Below are 13280 nucleotides of genomic sequence, written 5' to 3'. Positions count from 1 at the left end.
GAGCAGAGAGAGAAGGGCTTTCATGTTCACGGACACTTCAAGGGGACGCATGTGCTTTAATGATGACAGAAGGCAGTCAATACAACCTAATGATTCTCCATCTTAACAAGTTATCCGTTGTTCTTATTCACTGCTAAAGATGAACAAACAGCTGTCTGTTTTCAAGGCCTTTGTTAGTTTGCTTTACTGACTATTACTGTATATAAAAGATGAACTTAATCATAGTCACACATTGTATGTGGACTAATGTCTTAAAGCCTCGCATCTGGCATTCTGCCCGTTGTTTTCTTCGGTGACACACTTTTGACAAGAGGCTGGAGGTCTAAAAATCAGCCAATGCTTACTCGTTCGCTTTATTAGCAAAGTGAATCTATAAGTGCAGCACTGCTCATAACACTGGAATTTCACTCTCCACAACTGGAGGTTAGACGGTGTGTTAGTACAAATCAAGCCATATTAAGCAGATAAGTGCACAAACACGACTGGGATTGAAATTAGATGAGGTGAAGCAAAATGCTATTTTTATACCTAAAATACAATTTAAATAGGTGAGTTACAGAAAAAACAACTCTATGTGCAATAAAGCTTCAAATATAAAGTTGGCATGTTAACCACGTACTGTAGGCAGGTGTAGCTTTCTGGTCTGAGTGAAGCCACTGTTTTCAGGGCAGCAGAGGGTGACTCCTCCAGTTTAAAGTCTGACTGTATAAAACTGTGAAATTTCCCTCCTGCTCACATCAATAAACACTTTACTGATGAGTTTAAGATGTCCTTGATGTAAATTAAGGTCGTCATAGGACTCAAAAAGGATGATAAAGCAAGTTGAGCTTTAGGAAGGTATACCTTGTGATTAACAGCCATCAATATTTGGTCTCATCCACAAGTTTTCACATTGGCTGGGACTTTACTAACTAATCGCTGATGTCATGTTGGCCATTCCTAACTTTATCATATGATTTTAAGACTGAAGTCTAACTTTTGTATTCAGCCTCAAGCGGTCATTTGATGAACTGCAGTTTTTGGCACTTCCCTGTTTCTGTTTTCAGTCTTGGAGGCTGACATTCGTTTACAGGCTCTTTTCTTTGAATTTTTAAACTGATTTAAATCACTCTTACAAAATAGTTTTGTTTTTTTTCCCCCGAGTGATAAATCAGAAGATTGATGAAACTTTTAAATAAGTTATTAAAGCAGAATTCATATAATTTTATGAATCTCTATTAAAGGCAACCAAACTCAGAAAAAATATCCCTGAACAAGTTACATTTAAGTAAAAAAATGGTGAAAATGTTTTGACCTACATACAGGTGTAATACAGGTGTGACCTTTTACATTTTGTACCTGACAAACTTTGGGTGACACAAAGACCACTAATTGCTATCAAGCCCAAAATAAACAGATAAAATTGGAGTGACTTTAATATTCTCATCTCAGATGATGCATTGGGTATTTCTTCTTCAGTCACTCACTATGTGTTAACAGACCTCTCTGCATAGAATCACTTGTTATTAACCTCTGTCTCTCTTCCACAGCATGTCTTTATCGGGTCTTCCTTCTCTCACACCAACCAATCACAGCAGATGGCCCCGCCCCTCCCTGAGCCTGGTTCTGCTGGAGGTTTCTTCCTGTTAAAAGGGAGTTTTTCCTTCCCACTGTCACCAAAGTGCTTGCTCATAGGGGTTCATATGATTGTTGGGTTTTTCTCTGTATGTATTGTTGTAGGGTCTACCTTACAATGTAAAGCGCCTTGAGGCAACTGTTGTTGTGATTTGGTGCTATATAAATAAAATTGAATTGAATTGAATAGATGTCTATAATGAAACTCAAACCTCCATGCAAAAATATATTTGTTTTACAGTGCATCTTTAAAATTTATGTACATTATAGTTTCTCTGAGCACAGGCTCATCCTGCAACATATTATGTGCATTCGTACATTAACACAATCCCTGTGCTATACAGTGTTTCATTTTCACCTTTCCAAGGAGGCTCCATCTGATAAAGACGCACATACACACCTTTACTTTCAAGGTTTGCACATTTAATTGCCGCAACTAAGAGAAACTTCTGTAACCTTGAGAGACACTTCTCAGACTGCATATTGGCTTTCAGAAACTCTGTTTGCTGGAAATGTTGAAAGAAACTCTGACATCTGATCTAATCGAGTATGGCAGCGTATCGCTCGTCAGTGGTACGTGGCGGTGTGCTCGTAGCTCCAGTAATGGCTAATCTTGTTTCAAAAGAGCTAATTTTCTGAAATTTGGTAGGAAGCCTGATATAGCTTGTGTTTCACAGATTACTTCACAGCTAATTTCCCACCAAGTGCTCAAGCGCCAAAGCTGGTGTTCCCTTGAAGCGCCGCAATCGTGTGCGTGCCTGTAGACAAATTAGAAAGAGCCCCAGAGAGTGACAATTACATCAATATGGGCAGGAAGGGACTTCTAAAATTTCACGCTGATCCAAAGCTAATAGCTTGAGCCAAACATGCAGCATGGCCGTGTAATGCCTGTGCTACCTGATCCTGAAAGTAAATGAGCCACATGTATTTGGACACATATTGTTTCAGTAGATAAGTGTGACTGGATCGTCGGGGGTGACCATGATAGGTGTAAACAAAGATCAGATTCCCCCCAGGGGGAAAAGACGGGCGTAATTTTTCTGACGCCAAAGCCACTAACCCTAATTCATGAGATGGATAGATTGCAGAGAATTGAATTAGCATCTTACACGACTACATGAAGATTGCCGGGGTTGTAATCACACTATGTATCTGATGCTAACTGAGAAGTGGATCAGATGTCTGTCCGCTCCTCTCCAAAACTTTGGAGGACCACTCAGCATTAAAATGCTCATAACTGCAGACCTTTAGATTCTATTTAGAATTTGCATAATGGCTTTTCAGAAGTGACCACACTTAAGCTCAGCTAATTCACTGTCAACTCAGACAAGAAGGCCACAGGGTTCGAGCTTTTTCTGTGAGGAATCTGGAAGTTTCCGAGGAAGATGAAGTCTTAAATAATCTCCTGGAGCTGCATGAGCATGTGAATGTGTGTAGTTCATGTAAGATTCAGACAAAGCATTTTTATTGATCTTTTTGATGTATCAGTTTTTGCTTGGTCGGACCGCCTTCTGCTCCTCCCGCCTCAAAAAGGAAATAGCTTTCACAGTTTTCACAGGACTGTGCAGTTCTCTGAAAAACGAAATAAACTCCATGATTCAGTACCAATAACTTCCTATAATTTCTATGGATGGAGTGAAGGTGTACTTACACAGATTCCTGTAAAAACCTCTGACTGTATAAGTTGTTTTACTCAGTTTGCGCTGGTTTTGTTGCAGTTCCTTAGTCTATGCCACATGTAGTTTTTGGTTCATTCCTACTCATTAGTTGCATTAGGTTTGACTTGATGTTGCTTTTCATCCTTATTACATTAAAAAGAGGGAACAGTTTTTTAATATTTTCCTGTGGCTTCACTGGTCTGTCCCTCTTCCGTTCAGTTTGGCCTGAAGTGAAATGATAACTGACGCACCTGCTCGTTTCATCGGGTAGATTTAACTTTAAAGTGTTTTGTTTTTTTTCCTCAGCAGGTCGCTGAGCTGCAGACTGGAACAAAGGGAGCATTTGCATATTAATGAAAACCAGGTTTTGCTGTCCCACAGGTATACTTTGACCAGTGCACATTTGTCCCAGCTTGATTTGTATTCAAAAAGTCACATTAGCGTTAGCGACACAGCAAGGCCTTGGCTCGCAATAAAAGTCACAGTGAGAACAGTAATACACGCAAACAAAGCGCACTCTCACACACACACGTAGAATTAGAAGTTGTGAGTTTAGATGCACACAAAGTCACACTGAAAAACAACTCTGTCCTTTGCTTCGTCCCTCTCTGACATTTCTTTGCTTTTCTCTTTAGATGCAGCGAGCAGAGAAAGCGATTACACTTTGAAAACTTAAATAATTCATCCAGTGACTCCTGTCAACACTGGGAGCTCTTTTACAAGAGAAACATGTGTACACAACTAAAAGAAACATTAAATATGAAGCAGGTTTTCTTCATCTCTTTTACATCAAAGAGCTCTGAAGGCCAAACCGCAGAGTGACGAGGCTCTGCAGCTCGGTGGGAGAAACAGACGTTCAAGTCTTAGACTCGTCATTTTGAAATGGCCTTTTTATAACACTGAAAACCACAATGGATACAACAATGCTGTATGACTGGAGACCTGAGCATAACAAAGTGCACACATTGACTCATCAAACCTACAGAATCTACGTTTAAAACAAAAAAGATCTTAAATTTAAAAAAGAGATGATGTTTTCTCACTTGTGACTGATGCTCCTCACTCTTGTTGACTCCTTGCACCTGCAGCAAGTTTTTGGCCACGCCCACACAGGGCAGCCCTGACAGCACTCCCAGGTGACACGCCAAGCCAAACTCTGCAACGATCCAAACAGCGACAATCAAGTCACATCCAAAATTAAACAGCGGGGAGTAAACGTGCTTCAGCGAACTGTGTGATGCAAAGAAACGTTACAACAGAGGGCTTCACGGTGATTCACTCAGGGTTGATTTTATCAGGTGTTACACCCAACAGTCCCTTTAGTGAAAGCCAAAGTTTATACAGCTTGTCCTCAAACCTCGCTAGACTCACCTTGAATTCAGTATTTTTAACAAGCTCGAGTGGAGCTGAATGCAAATCTGTGAATTAATGATCAGTGAAAATCAGACTGAAATTTTTAGCTGTCTCTTTTTTTGAAGATGCGCTGCTGACGAGTGTCATGCTACGTACGACCCAGAGACCGAACAGCAGCATCGGCATGCACGTCATTTTTTCCATTTTCCTTTCACAGAGATGAGTGTACTCTAACATCCCGAGCCGGCTCATGGAAAACAATCATTGGACATAGGTTATGTGTGTCACTTCTTTGGCCACACAGACATACAACCGCTGGTCACTTCCCTCCACCCTCGACAGATCTGAATCCCTACAGCTGTCTCTTATGTCACAAAATTAAGTTCAAGCTGAAGGTGTTGATATAACCAACCAGGGATGCTCCAAAATTTTTTCATAGGGGTGGCCATGTGGGGGTGGCACACCAAAAACAGGGTTTTCAATTTTATTGCTGTTGTCAAATATAGGTTACTTGAAAAATATGGCAAAAAAAGAGAGAAAAAACTGAATTATATACCTAGTTTATTTCCTGCTATTAGATTTGATATCACTCAAAATCTGTACATATGAAAACCAAATAAGATTTTAAAATCCATCCATCCCTTTAAAAATTCTTCCTCACTCTTGTGTTCACGTTTTTTAAAATTATTACCAACACAGAGGTCACAGAGGCGACAGGGGGGCGGCCAGCAAATTTTAAGGGGTGTCCAGTGCCCCTCCTGGCCCCCCTTTGGTGGCGCCTCTGAATCCAGCGTTAATCGCATAGGTCCAGATGGACAAGAAGATGACCTTGAGGGAAAACTGGGCGATGATTGTACAGGTACAGAGAAACTAACAAACACATTATTCATTAAATGTGTGTTTTTAGATTTTTGTTGTTTGTTCGATTTTTTACAGTGAACTGTTAATATTTTTTATCAGTGTTATTAAAAGTTTATTGCATTATGTTATCTTTAAAGTAAAAACAGAAAATCTAAAATCTTTGTTCGGTCAGTCGCCTCACCTCTGTAATGAAAGAGACCATTCCCATCCACAAACACCACCTGCAGAGAGAACACACCTGAAATGAGTTCGACTGCAGGAAGCTCGATATTACTCGCTTTTTCCACAGCAGACTTTTCCATGTGTCTGAGGATTAAAAGCACAGGTGAAATAATAAACAGAGCTACTTCATCAACAGAGGTATTATTAATCTTTTGCTTCTACCTGTGCTATGAATGATATGATCAACTAAAATGTCCAGAGTGAAAGATTTTTGTTGTTATCTATTGTGTCTATAACCCTGGGATGGCAGAAGCTCTTCAAAAGCCGAAGTTAGTAAGAGCTCCTCAAACTGATATTGGAACGCTTCCAGCTCAAACACACCGATGAATTTTTAAAGCCAAAGGTGACTCCGCAGACATATTTCTGCTTGAATCATAAGTCACCAGGAACACTCACTTGAAAGGTTGCATATAAAGGGAGCAGTGACTGCATCTGTCCAGAGCTAAATGTCACTGGAAGTAAATCTGAGCTTGTGTGTGTGTGTGTGTGTGTGTGTGTGTGTGTGTGCGTGACTTTCTAAGTGTGAATGTGTGTGTTTCTGCACACCTGCGTGCACGAGGACGACAGAGGGACAGAGTGGGAGGCGTGTGGGCTGCGACAAACAGAAGCGAGTGGGTGAAGATGAACAAGAGGCGTCGCTTTAGAAAAACAAAAAACCGAGAGGACAAACAGAGGAGCTTCACTTAATGTGCATGAACGTGATGCGAGGTTTTAAAGCACTTGTCCAAATCCAGTAACGTTAGCAGGTTGTCGGTCTTGTTGGATTCATAAGTAACTTTTTCCACTTTGGAGGATTTATCGGTTATTAAAACATTTCCAGCTCACTGTGCCCTGGAGATGGGAATTATATCACTTCTTCTAGTACTACTACCATAAATATAATAATAATAGTTATCACAATAATAACACTCAGATCTTACTGAAGAAATTTTAATTACTTAGTTTGCCCAAAATCCTCAGGTTTCTAACTTTATCTGTAGGAATTATGCCAAAACTGCAAACTAAGGTTAACAAGCACAAACTAAAATGTTTTCTTTTCACTCTATTGTGAATATGAACCATCAGCATCAACAAAATAATGGAAAAAGAGTTTGTTTTACTTCCTGGTCAAATAAAAATGCAAAAAGATATATATATTTTCCTTTGTCTGTGTAGCTTTGAGAAGTTAATCTGACAGAAACGAACAGAACCCATTTCAGTAGTCACTAAAACAGGGGTGGGCAACTCCAGGCCTCGAGGGCCGGTGTCCAGCAGGTTTTAGATATCCCCCTGGGTCAACACACCTTAATCACATGATTAGTTCGTTACCAGGCCTCTGGAGAACTTGCTGAGGAGGTCATTCAGCCATTGAATCATCTGTGTTGGCTCAAGGACACATCTAAAACCTGCAGGACACCGGCCCTCGAGGCCTGGAGTTGCCCACCCCTGCACTAAGAGGTCATTATTCAAGTTCTAGCACGTCCAGACCTGAGGAAGGAGTGTGGGCTGGTTCTTCTTCAGCCTCTGCAGAGCCTCCAGGAGGAAAGGAGTTTCTCTGAATGCCAGAAAGCCGGCTATGTAGGGGGCCGTCAGGGTCACCATCTGACTGTCTTCATACAGCACCTGGCAGGAGGGAGCAGAGACTGCTTCATTTCTTATGACTGAATTTTACTACACCGTCGGATTATCACAATATTTCATTTCTCCATTGCAAGCAGCAATCTCCAAAGTCTCCACAGACACCCACACTAACATCTTCATCACCTTCATTCATCATAAAACCTTTTTTTTGTTTTTTTAATAACCCATCTTTTTTTAAATTTTGTTAGGGGCATGGCTGCTTTGATTGACAGGTGGGCTGACACAGGCCAGTATCTGCCAGGTGCCACTTCTGCTGACATAACGAGTGTGTTACTGTTATTAACCTTTAAGCCACGTTGGATAATTCTGCAGGATATCCATATTTCAGTCAGTCAGATGACCACAAGTATACAGAGAAGTTCATGGTAGACTCAGTGACTGCGGAGTGCCCAGGTCCTGTGGCTGCACAACAAGCCCAAGCACAATCATCGCCCCTCCATCCCCATGCTTACAGTTGTTATGGGGTGTTTGTGCTGATATGTTGTTTTTTTTCCAGATGTGGTGCTGTGCATTATAATCAAACATCTCTACTTTGGTTCTGCAACTCTTGTGGTTTGTTCAGATGCAACTTTGAGGACTTTTGGAGAGCAGACGATTTCTCTTGGCAACCATTTGAAAAAAAAAATCTTTGTTCATTTTTTTTAACATAACGTTTGCATGCTAATTGAGGCCTTGAGAATCTGAGATGGAGCTCTTGGGCTTTTGCAGTTTCACTGACGATTGCATGGTCTGACCTTGGGGTGAATTTGCTGTGACATCCACACCTGGGATGTTTATGGCATTGTGTTAACACACACCTGAATCCTACAGACCAGCAAACCGCCCAAACTTCTGCTTTAACAGAGGTGCTGCATTTGATTAGCAGCATTGGCGCTTCTCAGCCTTTTATGTTCTAAGGAAGCAGTAAGTCTGTACTCAGCTTTTCACAGCACTGCACAGAGTCCTGTGAAAACCTACATTATTGCATGACTGTACATAAATGAGTCAGTCAGGGACACTGTCAGGGTGCTTTGGACAAATGCGTCCACCCTAGTGTATATGTAAGGGTGAGTCCAAAGGCACAGACAAGCTGTACAAGATAATCACCAACATCGCCCATCTGGCACAAAATGAAACATCTGCTCCCTGTTGATTAAAGGCTGTGAGTATATTCTGAACATCTGACAATTTATTTCATTTAAGTGACCTGGTCAATTAAGTGGACACAGTTACAGTTTAACTGTATAAACTCCTAAAATTTTGGTGTACATCTAATTTTTAATCTCATCCTCGGGAAGCCTGTAGTGCAGAGCGAGTTCAACAGCAGGATATCTACTCATTGTCTGACAACCACAAGAGGCCACATGAACTTGTAATGAGTCAGCCCATATTTTCTAAATCCCGTTCAAAATAAACGGGGATCACCAATCATGAACATGGAGAGGTCTCAGAAGAATACACAACTATAAGGCTCAACACATACGAGCCAAGCAAGAGCAACAACATTGTTTCTCCATGCTCCATGAAAGTTAGCTTACAGGAAGAGGATCTAAACTAGTTTTTAATAGGAGACTGAACTCAAGAGCTGCACCGGCACAAGATAAATGAGGGTTATTTTGAACTGAATAATACAAAGATACTTATGTGTCCATGAATACAAATCTGGAGCAGAAAAGAGCCCCTTTGTTTATGTAAAACACTATCAATATTGCCTAATTAACAGTCTTAGTATTGCCATGCAGACTACATTTTGATTAGAACCACAGCGGGTTGTAAAATCAGCACAATATATACTGTAAACAGCCTTTCCCATGTTGGCAGGATCCATGTATGTACCTCCCTCGCTGTCCTGTCTATTTTAAGCAGCATCGCCGCAGGTAAACATGTCTGCCATGATCTCCTTCCGAGTATCCTGTGAGGTACCAGCAGGGTCCAGGTGCAGATTACAGGTGCACAAGCTGTCGCAACTTTCTGACCAGCATATAAAATCCTGTTCTGCTCACAGCGAAGAGATGTGCTCACATCTCGAATGATGTAACATCTAACAGCATCACGTGTTATCGAGGCTGTTATCGGGCATGAGCTACAAATAAAACACACAAAAGCTGTCCGCCGAGTCGAGCTCGCAGAGGCTCACAGCAGAAACGTTTCTGAATACCTGCCTTGTCATCTGGCTTTAGAAATGCCGAACACCTTTCAGGATATGTCATTGTCACATTGTCGACTGCCGTGACCTTCATCTCCTCACAGGCATATTTATTCAGTGAGAAACAATAAAATTATACAACTTTTGCTTTTTTTCTGTGTGACTTGCAGCAGCAGTGAGCACACTGTGGAACGTGGAACTAGCATTCTTTTGAGCCCCAAATAGCCTCAGGTGGCAATGTTGAAGTAAATTGAAAACAAGCAGGGAACAAAATCACATTATTGAACAACATTTCTGAACACATTTCATTAGCCTCACTGGGTCCATGTATCAACAATGTATGGTGACATATGTCATTAATTATAATTGGAAATTGCCAGCAGGCCGTGTTAATGCACAGATAAATAACTGCGAGGAGCAGTGCTGGTGAAAGGCTGCTGGGAAAGTAAATGAAATGAAAAGCCGGACTGGGAAGGTCACTTTGAGGAGCTCTGTTGCATATTAACACTTTCACTGCCAGACTACTGTTTTCAATTTATGTGTATATTTTAAAAATAGGGACACAGGCTACATACAGCTTTTCTGTGTGTTTACAATTCTATTTTACTTTAAATCAGATCATAATTTACAAAATCAGAGATCACGCTGCATTAAAGAAAAATTAAAAGGAGCGGCTGAGTGCATGAACTCATCAGGAAAGATTTTATTCAGGTTATAAATGAAACGAAAGGTTATTGTCTTCTTCTATACAACTGGATCAGAAGCTATATCTATGCATGAAGTTTAATTATATTTAACATTGTAATTACTTGACATAAACGTATATATTTATCAAAATGTTTTTCTGAAGGCCAAGAAAAAAAAAATTTTTGTCTTGGAAAAAAGAAAGCCAACAGAAGAAAGCAGCAGCTCTGAGGAAAACAAATATGCGCTCCTCGGGGTTTGCATTCTAATATGCCTAAAATAACGTTGTTGGCATATGACTGTTCATAAGCCCCACAGGCAGAAGCTCACAGGAGAAGTTATCAAAAGGTGAGGGTAAAACATTTAAAATCACTTCAGCGGCTCCCTAGAACATACCGACAGCCCCGGCGAGAGCAAGAATAATTTCTTCCTCATGCCGCCAGCTTTCAGGAGTCATAAAAAAAGCTGTGACTTCAAGGCGAGGAAGCAAGAGGAGAAAAACGCCCATAAGGACTTTGTATTCAGTGCCCAAACAAAGTAAATGCGACTACTTTAAAGGTTAACAGCTGGCCTTGCGCAATATTCCAGCTGCACGTATTACAAAGCCTTCAAAGGCCAAGCATTTTTTTAAGGATAGCATTTTGTATCGTCATGTGTTTCCTTTTCATTAAAGGTGTCACTGGTGAAAAAAATGCAGCCTGTGGAATTCAATTTCTGATCCTCAGCCTTCTCCACGAAGCACTGCTGCTGTTCCCACCTGTCACCACTAGAGGTCAGAAAAGCTTCGATGTTTTTAACTCAAGTGTTTATTGAACTTTCTCACAAGTTGAAAAATGGAAATTAAATTTTAATTTACATATATGAGTTTTAATCTGTAATCTTTTATTTATCTTAAACAAACAAAAACATATAAAGGGGGTTAGGGTTATAAAATAACACTAATGTTTTATGAAATATGATATATTTGGCATTACAGGGTTATTTTATCTCTGTAGCTCACCTGCAGATCTGGGTAGCTGAGTACCACAAGCTGGGCACAGGCATTGACGTCATCCCCTTTGATGAAGGAGAGGTCCACCCCACCAACTCGCTCCAGACCTGAAAAGTCTGGGCTCCTCTGCCAGTCCTCTGTGTCGTCCTCCAGCACCTGCTGCCTCAGACGTGCCTGCTCACTGCATCGGGAAACAAATATATATACATAAACACAAACAAATATAAACACACTCGCTGGCAATTACTTCATGAAAAAATATGAGGCCGGCATGTAAAGTCTATAGCAGACAAAAGGGCTGTTAACAGCAACAAATCTGAAACTCTCACAGTGGCTTGATGAACCCAGGTGGTTCGCCTCCTGCTGTGGTTTGTAGAACTGCAACTAATTTAATTATTCAAAACAAGGGCTTATCTCGAGAGCTTTCAAAACCAGTGACATTCACATCGTGAATTTTTAATAATGTCTAAAAGAAGAATCAGTCAGCTGATTGTATTGTACTGTTGAAATGTAAATATCTGTAAATGTTGTAATTGTGTCTCTCTGCAGGACAGCAGGAGCTCCACACGCTCACATTAATCAGAGACATCAGGACATGATACAGACTAACATGATGATATCATTGGTCTTGTCTTTACAAACAAGTAAATCAATGAAAGGCTGATGAGGTGTGGAGGTGGCTCAGCTCCAAGAGCTGCCTGTGTCGTGCCAAAGTAGTTGGCCCTGACAGAAATTGCATCCCCTGCACAGCAGCATCTGTCAGCACAGTCGCTGCTTTTTACTGACAAACGACATTTTTACAAACTTTAGTAAGACAGGTGAGAAAACCATTTACTGTCAAACAATTACTGCTGCTCTAATGTAGGATGAACAAACACTGAGTTCTTAAAGATACAGAGACACAGAGAGAAAAGAAGAATATAAACAGGAAATAAATACAATCATGATGAAATTAAATAATGGTAATGAAAATACTGAAAATATGTATTTTTAAAGAATAGAGACCTCTGGTATTTTAAGATATCATCACTCTTGAAGCTGAATTTTTATCATTTTAGGATCCCAAAATATGGATGAGGTCGTTATAACTGTATCCTTGCGTTAAACGATTATAAAGCCTAATATGATTACACTCTACGGCACTGGTGCTGTTTTGGTATTTCACCATCCACTGAAGCTGACTTCTTCTGGATGGGACACTTTGGAAAACTTTGAAGATAAAGAATCAGCAACGTTTGGAGCAAAACGAGTCTAATGGACTTAACTGCAGAATAAAAACTGGGTCGTATTTAAGGTGTGCTGTGAGTAGCTGAGACAGAACAGCACTCTGACCTTTCCCACTGCTGGAGCAGATCTTCTGCGGGAGAAGCGGACATCTGTCAGCCTGCTAATGAAGACACGACCAGCTGTGAAATTACTGTTTTTAAGAAAAGAAAACACCAACTGACAGCAGCAGGGAGCAGGCTGTTTACTTCCGTACTGCTGACGCGACTTTGAGGGCGGGGTCACTGGGACTATCCCGGTAAATGCTGCCACCTAGTGGTTTAAACTGTTAACTACATCAGGTTTCTGCTCACACCGCATGCAGCAGGATGTGTTAAGGTCCGAAATATGGCTCCTCATGTGGCAGTTCAGAGGTTCCCTGTTCGGCTGTCTTCCGGTACCTTCTCCACATACTTGAGACAGCAGGTTTGCAGTTGGACTCGCAATAGCTTCCGTTTCCTAACTGAACAGATTAATATCCCTGAAGTTAAAAGTGATTTTGCCTTTTACCACCTCAGACGCCATGCAGGATGGTCATGGACTGAGGTTATTACAGTTAACTGCAATTAAAATAGAAACTAAAACCAGCTGAAACTAAAAATGATGACTACATGACATGTTCACGTCCTCCACAAAATGTGGTATTTGAAAAATTTCTCTAGTTACTACGTGAAACTAAACTTAAAAAAAAAAAAAACCAGGACAAAAGCTAAAATATAAAACTAAATTACTTTAGCCAGGTGAGAATATGGAGCAAATCTAGAATGACTGACTGTAATTTTTCAGTACAAACATTTTATTAATCATTGATGAAAAAATATATGGGCTCTTAAATGAGGGGTGAAATAAAAAGCACTGGAAGGAACAGTCAGTACAAATCATTACACAG

The 13280-nt window shown here is 40.6% G+C and overlaps 1 protein-coding gene across 6 annotated transcripts in view; it reads right to left on the bottom strand.

Annotated features, from left to right (window-relative positions):
- Positions 1–12764, bottom strand: part of LOC146708486 (endonuclease V-like) — a 76394-nt gene extending 63630 nt beyond the window's left edge. For 3 of the 6 annotated variants that reach the window (XR_014920960.1, XR_014920959.1, XM_085460403.1), the window contains exons 1-5: positions 12461–12762; positions 11138–11309; positions 7176–7310; positions 5668–5707; positions 4316–4428 (exon numbers count right to left, since the gene is read on the bottom strand). Coding sequence is in view for 4 of the 6 variants with exons in the window: in XM_085460403.1 (XP_085316529.1) it covers positions 4316–4428; positions 5668–5707; positions 7176–7310; positions 11138–11309; positions 12461–12504 (504 nt within the window). In the remaining 2 variants the exon portion in view is untranslated. Of the gene's footprint in view, positions 1–4315; positions 4429–5667; positions 5708–7175; positions 7311–11137; positions 11310–12460 lie in introns of all 6 variants that reach the window. The other 3 variants (XM_085460405.1, XM_085460404.1, XM_085460406.1) reach the window with 3 other exon arrangements.
- Positions 12765–13280: the final 516 nt, after the last annotated feature.

The sequence above is a fragment of the Copadichromis virginalis genome, linkage group LG6 (assembly GCF_057382275.1).
Source record: "Copadichromis virginalis isolate Kocher_CV1m ecotype Utaka linkage group LG6, C_Virginalis_male_GT1.1, whole genome shotgun sequence".
NCBI classification, from domain to species: domain Eukaryota; kingdom Metazoa; phylum Chordata; class Actinopteri; order Cichliformes; family Cichlidae; genus Copadichromis; species Copadichromis virginalis.
The sequence above is the reverse complement of the archived record's forward strand: the minus strand, read 5'-3'. Positions and strand labels throughout refer to the sequence as shown.